At 42.8% G+C, this 15,463-nt stretch overlaps 1 protein-coding gene across 3 annotated transcripts in view; it reads left to right on the top strand.

Moving 5' to 3' along the window:
- Positions 1–15,463, top strand: part of gan (gigaxonin) — a 71,735-nt gene that overhangs the window by 30,142 nt on the left and 26,130 nt on the right. For all 3 annotated transcript variants that reach the window (XM_078210625.1, XM_078210624.1, XM_078210626.1), the window contains exon 9: positions 5,081–5,215. In XM_078210625.1, coding sequence (XP_078066751.1) covers positions 5,081–5,215 — 135 coding nt within the window. The remainder of the gene's footprint in view (positions 1–5,080; positions 5,216–15,463) is intronic.

Raw genomic sequence — 15,463 nt, 5'->3', positions numbered from 1 at the left:
TTTCACATACCGGTCACTGAATAGAACAGAGCACAATGCGATGCAATTGTATTAATCCTTTGCTAACTGCTTCTGGTGGAATTTTAAAATAAGAATTGGTGACACTAAACCGATGATTGCATTGCAGAAAGTTGAACAACAGTGTGTTATAAATTCCGCTGTAACGTCCCCAGTGTATAGTTTGGCACTGCTTCTAGTGTTTTTTTGGAGGAGGCTGCACCTGGGATTGCCAGGAACTGAGTTTTCCTGAAAACTTCATACTGACACAACAACCGCTCGGCAAAGAGGGTGTTTCACCATCAATACCCAGTTCTTAAACATCAACACTGCCATGGATTAATGATTTAATGCCCTGCCTGTTTTCCTTGATAGTTTTTTAAGGTGGAAAATATTTGTTTAAGCAGCCGGTAAGAGTTCATTGGAGGAAACTGGCTGAGGGGAGTTACTCAGTTTAACAATAGAAAGAAACCATATTAACTTGACTTGAAGAGATTGTGATTAGCACATAGTAGCAATTCTCCTTAGTTAACAAATTGTGGGTGGCACAGTGGTTAGCACTGCTGCCTCTCAGCTCCAGGGACCAAGGTTCAATTCCCAGGTTGGGTCACTGTCTGTGTGGAGTTTGCACGTTCTCCCCGTGTCTGCGTGGATTTCCTCTGGATGCTCCGGTTTCCTCCCACAGTCCAAAGATGTGCGGATTAGGTTGATTGGCCATGTGAAATTGCCCTTTAGTGTCCTGGGATGCGTAGGTTGGAAGGATTAGCGGATTAAATATGTGGGATAGGGCCTGGATGGGATTGTTGTTGGTGCAGACTCAATGGGCCGAATGGTCTCCTTCTGCACTGTAGGGTTTCTATGTTAACATAAATTTTTCTCAGTAATTCCTCTTCAAAACTCTTCCAACGATAATGTAGTTATCACTGTTCATGTTACAAATTTCTATGGGTTTAAATTCTAGTACTACATAGTAGTAATGTAATTTTTAAAATATTTTAAGAGTGAAAATTGATTTTTAAAATAAATGTTTGATATGCCCTAAATAAGCCTGTTTTTAACCGTCATATACAAATCGAGCATGTTAAAGTGATTAAGCCCTCTGCTTTTTTTTGTTGTGGCCTGTAATGGCTTTTGTCCCAATCACGCTGGTGTTGTTTTATTGGAATAACACGATTGTGAATTCCCATGCAGCAAATTTGTTTTTCAAGTTTATGTTGAGAACTGTTAAAATTCCAAGTGTGTGTTTTTTCTCTCTGCCCTGTGCAGTGACTGCAGCTGTAACATTGACTGCATACTTTCAGTACTAAATTATATGGAGCAAGAAAAGGTCATTGAGCCCATCAGTTCTAAACAGTTTAAACACAATTTGGTTTGGTCACTGAGCAAAGTACTTGAATTTGGTTCTGGCAATGCAAACAGTTTGATCCTTCAGGTACTTAATTTGAACTGTTGTATTTTTGAATAATTCAAATTGCCCTTTAAAGAGCCAACGTGCCACTTTAATCAAATTGTGTTGTTAAATCATTCAAATTATTTTAAGACAAAGGGCAGGATTCTCTGACCGTTCGTGCCAGCAAGATTCTCTGGTCCCGCTGCGGCGAATGGAGATTGGACTCAGCGCCAAATTCTCTGTCCTCGTTGGCAACGGCTGAAGAATTACAATCAAAAGCTTTCGATGATCAAAAATACTTGGAGTGGTACTTGGGTAATGTCACATCGGTATGGGATTAAAATAAATTCCAAAATATCATAAATGAAGTGACTTAACGTGGACATAACATCCAATGACAAGTCCTGTGAATTTCTACACTTGATGCCTGTAGCACAAGTTGCTGTCCATGTATCACGATTTATGTAAAACATTCGGAGGCTGTGAAAATGGTGGCTTCTGAGTAGATTTGAGAGATGAAGATTACTTGCATTACTAAAATGCTGCTGTCTTGCAGGAAGATGTTAGGCCGTGACTTCTCAGCTCACCAGAGTCAGATTGGGGGCTACCCCCAAAGATGAGCTGGGGAATCACTTTCAGAACTTCACAGGTAAGATTTTGCACGGCACTTGTCCAGAGGTGCAGTCTCTGGGTAATTGCCCTGCACTGTGAACCATCTGAAAATGCGATTTTTAAATTGTAAACTTCAGATGGTTCCACCAGGGTTATACCAATAGTTACTCAGAAAAAGTTTGAATTAAAGCTTCTTCAAACTTCTGGGTAACTAATGTAAAGAGTAGTAGGAGAGCTGTCATAGAGTCAGAGGTTTACATGGAAACAGGCCCTTTGGCCCAACTTGTCCATGCTGCGCAGTGTTTACTATTTAAGCTAGTCCCAATTACCTGTGTTTGGCCCATATCCCTCTATACCAATCTTACCCATGTTTTTGATTTGATTAGATTTATTATTGTCACATGTATTAGGATACAGTGAAAAGTTTTGTTTCTTGCGCGCTATACAGACAAAGCATACCGTACATAGGGAAGGAAAGAAGAGAGTGCAGAATGTGGTGTTACAGTCATAGCTATGGTGTAGAGAAAGTTCAACTTAATACGAGGTAGGTCTATTCAAAAGTCTGATGGCAGCAGGGAAGAAGCTGTTTGAGTCAGTTGGTACGTGATCTCAGACTTTTGTATCTTTTTCCCGACGGAAGAAGGTGGAAGAGAGAATGTCCGGGGTGCGTGGGGTCCTTAATTATGCTGGCTGCTTTTCTGAGGCAGTGGGAAGTGTAGACAGTGTCAGTGGATGGGAGGCTGGTTTGCGTGATGACTGGGCTTCATTCACGACCCTTTAGTTTCTTGCAGTCTTTAACAGAGCAGGAGCTATACCAAGCTGTGATACAACCAGAAAGGATTATTTCTATGGTGCATCTGTGGAAGTTGGTGAGAACCGTAGCAGACATGTCAAATTTCCTTAGTTTCCTGAGAAAGTAGAGGCATTGGTGAGCTTTCGCATGGAGGGACCAGGACAGGTCGTTAGTGATCTGGACACCTAAAAACTTGAAGCTCTCGACCATTTCTTCCCATGTAATTGTCTAAATTCTTTTTAAAAGACAAAATTGTACCCGCCTCTACTACTCCCTCTGGCAGCTCGTTCCAGACACTCTCCACACCCTGTGTGAAAAAATTGCCCGTCCAGACCCTTTTGTATCTCTCCCCTTAAACCTATGCCCTCTAGTTTTAGATTCCCCTATCTTTGGGAAAAGATGTTGACTATCTAGCTGATCTATGCCCCTCATTACTTTATAGACCTTTATACGATCACCCCTAAGCCTCCTATGCTCCAGGGGGAAAAGTCACAGTCTATCCAGTCCCTCCTTATAACTCAAACCATCACCAAACTCCCATCCACCATCCCCATTTGAAGATAAGGGACGGGCAACAGAAGCCAAATTTTGAATTGTCATGTGCAGTGTCATAGGAGATTTTAATAGAATCTGTGATAAATGCTGACCATTTTCTGTACTGTGCCTTTCCTTTTGTTAACTGTTTTGTAAACAGTAATTGAGTTTTATTCAGTTGTTTCATTTTATGATGAGGCAAGGCGTATTTGTGACCAAGTAAATTGCTTTGTATCAATGAAGTGTGCATTTTCTAATGTTTAATTTGCAAAGGTTTTTTTTGGTCTTCATTGATGAGAAGCAATGAAGGGGAATGTAAGGACATTAAAAATCCTTCCTTGAAGATACTACACAATGCATTTCGGGCCTGTTTGCAGTTAACATAGTGAAATTACAACCGTATTGAGGAGGTGGGGAGGCTGCAGAAAGATTTAGACAGTTTAGGAGAGTGGTCCAAGAAGTGGCTGATGAAATTCAACGTGGGCAAGTGCGAGGTTGTACACTTTGGAAAAAAGAATAGAGGCATGGACTATTTTCTAAACGGTGACAAAATTCATAATGCTAAAGTGCAAAGGGACTTGGGAGTCCTAGTCCAGGATTCTCTAAAGGTAAACTTGCAGGTTGAGTCCGTAATTAAGAAAGCAAATGTAATGTTGTCATTTATCTCAAGAGGCTTGGAATACAAAAGCAGGGATGTACTTCTGAGGCTTTATAAAGCACTGGTTAGGCCCCATTTGGAGTACTGTGAGCAATTTTGGGCCCCACACCTCAGGAAGGACATACTGGCACTGGAGCGGGTCCAGCGGAGATTCACACGGATGATCCCAGGAATGGTAGGCCTGACATACGATGAACGTCTGAGGATCGTGGGATTATATTCATTGGAGTTTAGGAGGTTGAGGGGAGATCTGATAGAAACTTACAAGATAATGAACGGCTTAGATAGGATGGACGTAGGGAAGTTGTTTCCATTAACAGGGGAGACTAGGACGCGGGGGCACAGCCTTAGAATAAAAGGGAGTCACTTTAGAACAGAGATGAGGAGAAATTTCTTCAGCCAGAGAGTGGTGGGTCTGTGGAATTCATTGCCACAGAGGGCTGTGGAGGCCGAGACGTTGAGCGTCTTCAAGACAGAAATTGATAAATTCTTGATTTCTCGAGGAATTAAGGGCTATGGGGAGAGAGCGGGTAAATGGAGTTGAAATCAACCATGATTGAATGGTGGAGTGGACTCGATGGGCCGAATGGCCTTACTTCCGCTCCTATGTCTTATGGTCTTATGGTCTTATAAAATCTCCACAGTGCAGAAGAAGGCCATTCAGCCCATTAAGTCGGCACCAACTCTCCGAAAGAGCATCTGACCCAGGCCCACCCCCCAGCTCTATCCTTGTAACCCCATGCATTTACCATGGCTAATCCACATAACCTGCACATCTTTCGACTGTGGGAGGAAACTGGAGCACCTGGAGGAAACCCTTGACAGACACGGAGAGAATGTGAAAACTGCACATGGTCACCAAATCTGGAATCGAGCCCTGGCTCTGTAAGGCAGCAGTGCTAACCGCCATGCCACCACCAATATCTATGGTGATGGAGGATCTTAACTTTTAAAAAAATACACTGGTTTTAACAATTGTTGTACTTGTATGGTTCAGGAAATCTAATGTATGGTTGACTGTTGACATTTGCATTTTGAATGTTGCCTCGGTACATTAAAATGGCTACTTGTAATTTGACATTCCCTTGCTTTGTAGGTTTGGTGCTGTAGCATGTGGTGTTGGCCTGGAGCTGTATGTTTTCGGTGGAGTTCGAAGCCGTGAAGGTCATGATGCAGAAAGCAATGAGATGGTCACCTGCAAATCAGAATTTTATCATGATCAATTCAAAAGGTAAGAAAGTGAGGAAGCAGTCTTCAGTGACCTTTGCAAGTCAAGATTAATGTTGGGATTTTATTTTTGGTAGCAGTCCATGATTCCTATGAACGTATTAGCTGAAAAAAATCAATGCAAACATTGATTTCCTTCAAGCATGTAAACAAAGTATTGGTAATCATTGTGAATTTACTTAAGTTGTTGCATTCAAGACATGAAGATGACTGATGTGTGTGAAGTATTTTTTGTACAACAGGTGTAATGCCAAGTACAGCTCCAAAAGTGACCAGCAGTGAAGTACAAAGGCCAACAGTAGTGATTATAGGTTGTCATCGACTTAGAACCTTTTAGAAATTTATTCTTCTGTTTTCTGATAATTATTACAAAATTGTAAGGGATAGGGAGAGAGGAGACAGGAGGAGTCTGTTTTCCTTGTAGGAGAGTTCAGAAACCAGGGGTCATAGATTCAAGCCAAGTGGCAGAAGGTCATGAGGAAAAATAATTTTATGCAATGGATGGTGGGTGTCTGGAATTCACTGCCTGAGTTGATGGTGGAGGCAGAGACCCTAAACTTGTTTAAAAAGTACCTGGATCTGCTATGTGCAGGAAAGTGGGATTAGAAAGGGCACCTGGGTATCTTTGGGTTGGCATGGACATGATGGGTCGACTGGTCCTTTCTAGGCTGTATCATTTCAATGGTTCTATGGATGCAGTAACATTGTGGTTATGTTAGTAATCTCTCGTGAGCTGGAAATTTGAATTCAGGAATGAAATAATTCTAATAATAAAAGAGCTATTAATAGTAATGGTGCCCGTAAAACTACTGAATTGTCAAAAAAAAATCTGATTAGGGAAGGACATCTGCCATCATTACCCTGTCTGGCCTATATGTGACTAACTCTTAACTGTCCTCTGGAATGTCCCAACAAGCCATTCCGACAAAGCTCATCTGCAAACTCTGTGGCCTAGGGCTTGGCTCCTACCTCTGCAACTGGTTCCTAGACTTCCTAACCCAGAGACCATAATCAGGAAGGATAGGCAGCAACAACATCATCTCCACGATCATCCTCAACACCAGTGCTCTACAAGCTGTGTCCTCAGCTGCTTACTCTATACACCAATAGCTATGTGGCTAAATTCCCCTCCAGCTCAATTTTCAAGTTTGCTGATGACACCACCGTCGGATCTCAAAAGATGATGAGATGGCGTACAGGAAGGAGATAGACAATCTGGTGGACTGGTGCAACCACAATAATCTCTCCTTCAATGTCAGTAAAACGAAGGAGATAGTCATTGACTTCAGGAAGCGTAGTGGAGGACATGCCCATGTCTACATCAACTGAGATTAAGTGGAAATGGTCGAGTGCTTCAGGTTTCTTGGTGTCCAGATCATCAACAACCTGTCCTGGTCCCTCCATATCGACGCTATAGTTAAGAAAGCCCACCAACGCCTCTACTTTCTCAGGAGGCTAAAGAAATTTGGTATGTCTGCTACGATTCTCACCAACGTTTACAGGTGCACCAAAGAAAGCATTCTTTCTAGTTGTATCATAGCTTGGTGTGGCTCCTGCTGTGCCCAAGACCACAAGAAACTACAAAAGGTCGTGAACGAAGCCCAGTCCATCACACAAACCAGCCTCTCATCCATTGACTCTGTCTACACTTCCCGCTGTCTTGAAAAAGCAGCCAGCATAATCAACCACGCCACGCACCCCAGACATATTCTTTTCCACTACCTTCCATCAGGTAAAAAGAACATAAGAACATAAGAACATAAGAAATAGGAGCAGGAGTAGGCCATCTAGCCCCTCGAGCCTGCCCCGCCATTCAATAAGATCATGGCTGATCTGACGTGGATCAGTACCACTTACCCGCCTGATCCCCATAACCCTTAATTCCCTTACCGATCAGGAATCCATCCATCCGCGCCTTAAACATATTCAGCGAGGTAGCCTCCACCACCTCAGTGGGCAGAGAATTCCAGAGATTCACCACCCTCTGGGAGAAGAAGTTCCTCCTCAACTCTGTCTTAAACCGACCCCCCTTTATTTTGAGGCTGTGTCCTCTAGTTTTAACTTCCTTACTAAGTGGAAAGAATCTCTCCGCCTCCACTCTATCCAGCCCCCGCATTATCTTATAAGTCTCCATAAGATCCCCCCTCATCCTTCTAAACTCCAACGAGTACAAACCCAATCTCCTCAGCCTCTCCTCATAATCCAAACCCCTCATCTCCGGTATCAACCTGGTGAACCTTCTCTGCACTCCCTCCAATGCCAATATATCCTTCCTCATATAAGGGGACCAATACTGCACACAGTATTCCAGCTGCGGCCTCACCAATGCCCTGTACAGGTGCATCAAGACATCCCTGCTTTTATATTCTATCCCCCTCGCAATATAGGCCAACATCTCATTTGCCTTCTTGATCACCTGTTGTACCTGCAGACTGGGCTTTTGCGTCTCATGCACAAGGACCCCCAGGTCCCTTTGCACGGTAGCATGTTTTAATTTGTTTCCATTGAGATAGTAATCCCATTTGTTATTATTTCCTCCAAAGTGTATAACCTCGCATTTCTCAACGTTATACTCCATTTGCCATATCCTCGCCCACTCACTCAGCCTGTCCAAATCTCTCTGCAGATCTTCTCCGTCCTCCACACGATTCACTTTTCCACTTATCTTTGTGTCGTCTGCAAACTTCGTTACCCTACACTCCGTCCCCTCCTCCAGATCATCTATATAAATGGTAAACAGTTGCGGCCCGAGTACCGATCCCTGCGGCACGCCACTAGTTACCTTCCTCCAACCGGAAAAACACCCATTTATTCCGACTCTTTGCTTCCTGTCGGATAGCCAGTCCCCAATCCACTTTAACACACTACCCCCAACTCCGTGTGCCCTAATCTTCTTCAGCAGCCTTTTATGGGGCACCTTATCAAACGCCTTTTGGAAATCCAAAAACACCGCATCCACCGGTTCTCCTCCATCAACCGCCCTAGTCACATCTTCATAAAAATCCAACATGTTCGTCAAGCACGACTTTCCCCTCATGAATCCATGCTGCGTCTGATTGATCGAACCATTTCTATCCAGATGCCCTGCTATCTCCTCTTTAATAATGGATTCCAGCATTTTCCCTACTACAGACGTTAAGCTGACCGGCCTATAGTTACCCGCCTTTTGTCTCCTTCCTTTTTTAAACAGCGGCGTAACATTAGCCGTTTTCCAATCAACCGGCACTACCCCAGAATGCAACGAGTTTTGATAAATAATCACTAACGCATCCACTATTACCTCTGACATTTCTTTCAATACCCTGGGATGCATTCCATCCGGACCCGGGGACTTGTCCACCTTCAGTCCCATTAGTCTACCCAGCACTGCCTCTCTGGTAACATTAATTGTATTAAGTATTTCTCCTGCTGCCAACCCTCTATCGTTAATATTTGGCAAACTATTTGTGTCCTCCACCGTGAAGACCGACACAAAAAACTTATTTAAAGACTCAGCCATATCCTCATTTCCCACTATTAACTCCCCCCTCTCGTCCTCCAAGGGTCCAACATTCACTCTAGCCACTCTATTCCTTTTTATATATTTATAAAAACTTTTACTATCATTTTTTATATTAATTGCTAGCCTAGCTTCATAGTCTATCCTTCCTTTCTTTATCGCTTTCTTAGTCTCTCTTTGTTGTTTCTTAAATTTTTCCCAATCACTTGTTTCTCCACTATTTTTGGCCACTCTGTACGCAGCTGTTTTTATTTTAATACTCTCCTTTATTTCCTTCGTTATCCACGGCTGGTTCTCCCTTTTCTTACAATCCTTGTTTTTTGCTGGATTTTGTAAAAGATACAAAAGTCTGAGGTCACGTACCAACTGACTCAAGAACAACTTCTTCCCTGCTGCCATCAGACTTTTAAATAAACCTACCTTATATGAAGTTGATCTATACTCTATAACCTACTATACTCCTTATACACCTATGACTGTGGCCAAATTCCCCTCCAATTCAATTTTCAAATTTGCTGACGACACCACCGTAGTGGTTCAGATCTCAAACAATGATGCGACAGAGTACAGGAATGATGCACCATAGAAAGCATTCTTTCTGGTTGTATCACAGCTTGGTATGACTCCTTCTCTGCCCAAGACCACAAGGAATTACAAAAGGTCATGAATGTAGCCCAATCCATCACGCAAACCAGCCTCCCATCCATTGACTCTGTCTACACTTCCCGCTGCCTTAGCAAAGCTGCCAGCATAATTAAGGGCCCCACGCACCCCAAACATTCTCTCTTCCAGCTTCTTCCTTCGGGAAAAAAATATCATTTCAATGGTTCTATGGATACAGTAACATTGTGGTTATGTTAGTAATCTCACGTGAGCTGGGAATTTGAATTCAGGAATGAAGTAAATCTAATAATAAAAGAGCTATTAATTGTGCCCGTAAAACTACTGAATTGTCAAAAAAAAATCTGATTAGGGAAGGACATCTGCCATCATTACCCTGCTGGGCCTATATGTGACTAACTCTTAACTGTTAGGTCACGTACCAACGAACTCAAGAATTGCTTCTTCCCTGCTGCTGTCAGACTTTTGAATGGACTTACCTTGCATTAAGTTGATCTTTCTCTACACCCTAGCTATGACTGTAACACTACATTCTGCACCCTCTACTTTCCTTCTGTATGTACGGTTTGCTGTGTCTGCATAGTGTACAAGAAACAATACTTTTCACCGTGACAGTAATAAATCAAATCAATATGGCTGACTCTTAAATGCACTCTGAAAGCCGTTCAGTTCAAGGGAGATTAGGGATTGGCAACAAATCTTAGCAATGCCCACCTCCCATGAAAGTCTCATGATTGACTTGTACCATTCATAGAGATCAATAGGCCATTCACAGTTACATCAGTAGACCATTGATAAACAATCAGTAGCTACATCTTTAACGAGAATGAATGAACTCTCAGGCAAACAGACGACTTGGAGTCTGAATTGTTCTTTGGTAACAACACAATTACCATCAGAGTTTAGCAATACAATCAAAAATGTGCAAATAGCCTAGTCATTTTGAATTGACCTTTTCCTGTCCCTTTATTGTTAAACTGCACGTTCCACAGACAGACAGATCATTTTTAACAGTTCTAATTTCCATTCAATCATTTTGAATTGTTCTAACTTTTTACCCTTGTCTAGTTTCATACAATGTGTTATCCCAATCATGGTGTGACATCCTTTAGTTACACCTGACCTAATCAATGCAAGCAGTAATCTCCATTTGGAACGCCATGCATCAGTTAACTCTTTGCTTACCAAATACCCACACAACACTACCTAAAATTCATCGTGCAAGGAAAATATATGAAGGCCCATGTTTCTTGCAAGGCCTAGCATTTCCATCACTCTCACCATTATCATCAAGCCAGGGAGCATAGGAGCAGCAATCAGCAGACCTAAAAATGAGGTGCCAATCTGGTATACTAGCAACATAAGATTACTTGCATGCTAAACAATGGAAGTGCCATGTGACAGACCAAGCCATACAATTCCACAATCAAAGATTTACAGACCTGCCACATTCAACACTGAATGGTAGTGGACAGTTGGACAAATACTGGGAGGAGAAGGCTTCATGAACATCCCCAGCCCAGGAGGTGAGTGCAAAGGATGAAGGATTTGCAGTCATCAGAATTGCCAAGTGAGATGATCCATTTTGGTCTCTTCCTGAAGGCATTACCATTATAGATGCTAGTCTTTAGCCAATTCAATTCACTCTTGGTTTGATTTGATTTATTATTGTCACATGTATTTGTATACAGTGAAAAGTATTGTTTTTTGCATGCTATACGGACAAAGCATACCGTTCATTGAGTACATAGGGGAGAAAGAAAGGATAGGGTGCAGAATGTAGTGTTACAGTCATAGCTAGGGTGCAGAGAAAGATCAACTTAACATACGGTAGGTCCATTCAAAAGTCTGATGGCAGCAGGGAAGAAGCTGGTCGGTTGGTTCGTGCTCTCAGACTTTTGTATCTTATTCCGTGGTGGAAGAAGGTGGAAGGGTATGTGGGGCCCTTGATTATGCTGGCTACTTTCCAAGGCAGCAGAAAGTGTAGACGGAGTCAATGGATGGGAGGCTGGGCTATGTTCACAGCCCTTTGTAGTTTTTTGCAGTGTGCGCACCCATGTATCAAAGGCCTTGGTCCTTGGTAGTGTTCCAGCTGTGCTGTTGAACAGTCGTTCTCTAGAGCTAGCCATGCTTCTGTTCCAGTGCAGCCACAACACTGGCATCTGTCCATCAAAATTGAATTCTTGTCCACAAAACCAGGACAAATCTAAGAACATCCAGTCAGATCATCAAAAGTTTGGTCAAAGAGGTAGGCTTTAAGGAGTGTCTTAAAGAAGAAAAGTGAGGTAGAAAGGCAGAGAGGTGTAGGGAGGGAATTCAAAAGCTTAGGACGTAAGCAACAGAAGGCATGGCCACCAAGGATGAAATGGTTAAATTCGGGGCAGTTGGAGAAACTAGAATTAGATGATTGCAGATAGCTTGGGAGTGTTGTGGACTTGGAGGAGATAGGGAAGGCAAGACCATGGAGGAATTTGCAAACCAAGATGAAAATTTTAAAATCAAGATGTTGCTTGACCAGGTGTCAGTGTAGGCCAGCAAGCATGGGGGTAATAAGGGAATAGAACTTTGTGTGAATTAAGACAAGAGCATCAGAGTTCTGGGTGATGTTAAGTTTATGGAGGGTAGAACATGGAAGAGCAGCCATAATTCATTGGAATAGTCAAGTCTGGATGCAATAAAGGTGTAAATGAGGGTTTGTATGAAGGCACTGACCATCTCCAACAAAGTAGCCCAACCTGTTCCCCTTGCAATTCAATGGCATTACCATTGATGAATGTGCGCGCACGCGCACTCACACACCAGCATCTTGAGGTCAATTTTGACCAGAAACCTCAACCTCTAAGTTGCCTTTCTGCAATTCATCAAGGTGACTTCAATAGCACCCACTGACTCTCGGCCAGTGACCTGAGACAGGGTGAAATCAGACAATGCTACATGGTGGAAATAGGCGTTCTTAGCAATAGCATGAATATATAGTCAGTAGCATACTCTGGGTTCAAATATGGCCCCATGATTATGAACAGACTGGCTCGCTCTCCGATTCCAGCCAGAGAGCAATGGAGTTGGTAGCTCGGGAATTGAATTTATAGCAGAGGTCAAAATTTATTTGGAGGGAATTTCTGTACATTCAGTACTCTGCTAGATAAACAGTCTGCAACAGTGGAAGAGTTGAGAGAGGTGGTGGTGAGGTAGAGCTGGGTGTCATCAACATGCACGTGAAAATAATGCTGGGCTTTTGGGTGATGACACCAAGGGGCATTACGTGAATACAAAATAGGAGAGGGTAAAGGCTAGCTCCTTGGGTGGCATCAGAGGTAACCGTGTGGAAAAAGGAAGCAATGCAAGTGATACTCTGGTTTGGTAAATAGAAGTGGACCCAAATAGGACACTCCCATCTACCGTTGGAAGAGGATGGTGTGGTCAACTATGTCAAACACTGAAGATAGCAACTCGTCAGATAACTAAGCTGTCCATTCTCACATAGCAAGACTAGAACAGTGTTGGTCCGGTGAGTGGGAAAGTAACATTTGTGCCATATAAATTCCAGGTACTGACCATCTCCAACAAAGTGGAGTCTAACCACATCCCCTTAACATTCAATGGCATTACCATCACGAATCCTCCACCATCAACATTCCAGAGATCAGTTTACCAGAAACATCTTCGATATGCACTTCAGCAGTTCAGTGTTAATGTAAGCCTGCTTGTGACACTAATAAATTGTAGCCGGTATCCACAAGTGCCAATAAGATGGCTCATCACTTAATCCGTTTTTGTGATGTTGGATGCTCAGACAGCTTCTCTTTCAGAAGTCAACCCATGAAACCTTTTGCACCCAGCAAAACTGTTGGTACCGAAGATGCAGAGTGTAAAATAAAGTTTTATTTATTAGTCACAAGTGAGGCTTGCATTAATACTGCAATGAAGTTACTGAGAAATTCCCCAAATCGCCTGTTCGGGTCAATGCACCTAACCAGCATGTCTTTCAAATTGTGGGAGGAAACCAGAGCACCCAGAGGAAACCCACACAGACACGGGGAAAACTTGCAAACTCCACATAGACAGTGACCCAAGCCGGAAATAGAACCCAGGTCCCTGGTGCTGTGAAGCAGCAGTGCTAACCACTGTGTCTCTGTGCCACCCTGCAGTGTCAGAAGTGTGTCATAATGAAATACTACAGTCATTAACTATCGTTCATTCAGTGCATATCAAGATTGTCCACTGTAATGTGAACAAGCAAGTATCTTCTTCAGCGCACTAAATAAAATTGACCAGTAAAACAAAATAGAATCAAAATTAATTCACCCTGATGTATTGTTTTTCTCTAATTTCTTTTGTGCTTTTTGAACTGTGATTATCTCTGTGCGGGTGTGGGGGGATAATTTTAAGGAGTTGACAACCTCTGAGAGCAGGACTGATTTAAGCAGTTGTTGGAGTAGGTTTCAGGATTTCCCCTTTGAGGAAACTTTTGTGTTGCAGATCAGTTGCTTGTTACAGAAATTAGCCAATTTTCATTCTTTGATGAGCCTCATCCACACCCTCTCCAAGGTTGCGATGTTGTCTTTAAAGTAGGTACCCCGGAAATGGACTGTGGCCTAACCAGTGATTTTTTTAACAGTGTTATCATTACTGCTTTGCATTTGTACTTTATGACTCAGTTACTAAATCTCGGGTCCCATATGTCTTTTTACATCTTTGTCAACTTTTCCTGTTTTAAAGTTTTACGTATCGGAATCTCTTCCTCTGCTATGTTTTTTATTGTTTGCTATTTATTGTATGTGCTTTCTCCTTACTCTCCCAAAACGGATCGCCTCCCATTTCTCCACATTAAGTTTATCTATCTGCCTCATCATCTAACCTGTCTACAATCCCTTGAAGTTGCTTACAGCTCTTTTCATGTACTTTATCATGGTCAGAATTGTATGTTGTCTGCAAAGCTTTAATATTGTGTCCTCTATACCCAAGTCCATATCTTTATAAAATAAATATTATGTGGAGAGCTGCGTGATCTGAGCAACACCATCATTTTCAGCTCTCAGTCTAAGCAACAGTGCCCACATCTTCTGGCCTGCAGATTTTTGGAGGCCAGACATATGACTGGAAATGCCCTATGGCATCCCTCTGCAGTCCTGACGCACTGACTCAGTGGCAATTGCCCTGGACGTTAGAAATTCCAATGGGTAGCTCCCTGGAACACTCCGAAAAAGTCTCCTAGTTAGATTCAGAGTTCAGGCAGTTCCAACTGACCGACTTGAATAGTTACTTTGAAAATGTTAGACAGTAAGATCATAGTCTAACTCTGGGGTAATTACACAACTGACCCACCCACCCCATCAACTGTCCCCTCAACTCCAACCTGACTAGCCCCTATCACCAGAATCCCCTTGGTCTGACCTCCCCACCCTCCCACTTACCTCACCCACCCTACCTGTTAACACATTGATACATTCACTCCAACTCATTCACTAAGAAGCTGTGGGACATTTAAACCCTTACTTATCAGAGTACAGCAGCTAGTGCTGTATATAAAAAAAAAAGTAAGAGTTTTAACAACACCAGGTTAAAGTCCAACAAGTTTATTTGGTAGCAAATACCATTAGCTTTCGGAGTGCTGCTCCTTCGTCAGATGGAGTGGAAATGTGCTCTCAAACAGTGCACAGAGACACAAAATGTTGTCACCAGGCAAGACTGTTCTCTTCCTGTGGGGGAGCACTTCAGCAGTCACGGGCATTCAGCTTCTGATCTTCAGGTAAGCGTTCTCCAAGGCGGCCTTCATGACACACGACAGTGCAGAGTCGCTGAGCAGAAACTGATAGCCAAGTTCCGCACACATGAGGACGGCCTAAACCGGGATGTTGGATTTATGTCACATTATCAGTAACCCCCACAGCTTGCCTCCTGGACTTGCAGGCTGTCCTGTCTGGAGACAATACACATCTCTTTAACCTGTGCTTAATGCTCCCCCCACCCATATTGTCTCTATCTTTCAGATCTGGTTGGCTGTAGGGATTCGCATTCTAATCAGTATTCTGTAACTTGATTTTGTGTCTCTGTGCGCTGTTTGAGAGCACATTTCCACTCCATCTGACGAAAGAGCAGCGCTCCGAAAGCTAATGGTATTTGCCACCAAAT

This window comes from Mustelus asterias, chromosome 4 (assembly GCF_964213995.1).
Source record: "Mustelus asterias chromosome 4, sMusAst1.hap1.1, whole genome shotgun sequence".
In the NCBI taxonomy this organism is placed as follows: domain Eukaryota; kingdom Metazoa; phylum Chordata; class Chondrichthyes; order Carcharhiniformes; family Triakidae; genus Mustelus; species Mustelus asterias.
This window is presented reverse-complemented; position numbering and strand designations above follow the sequence as displayed.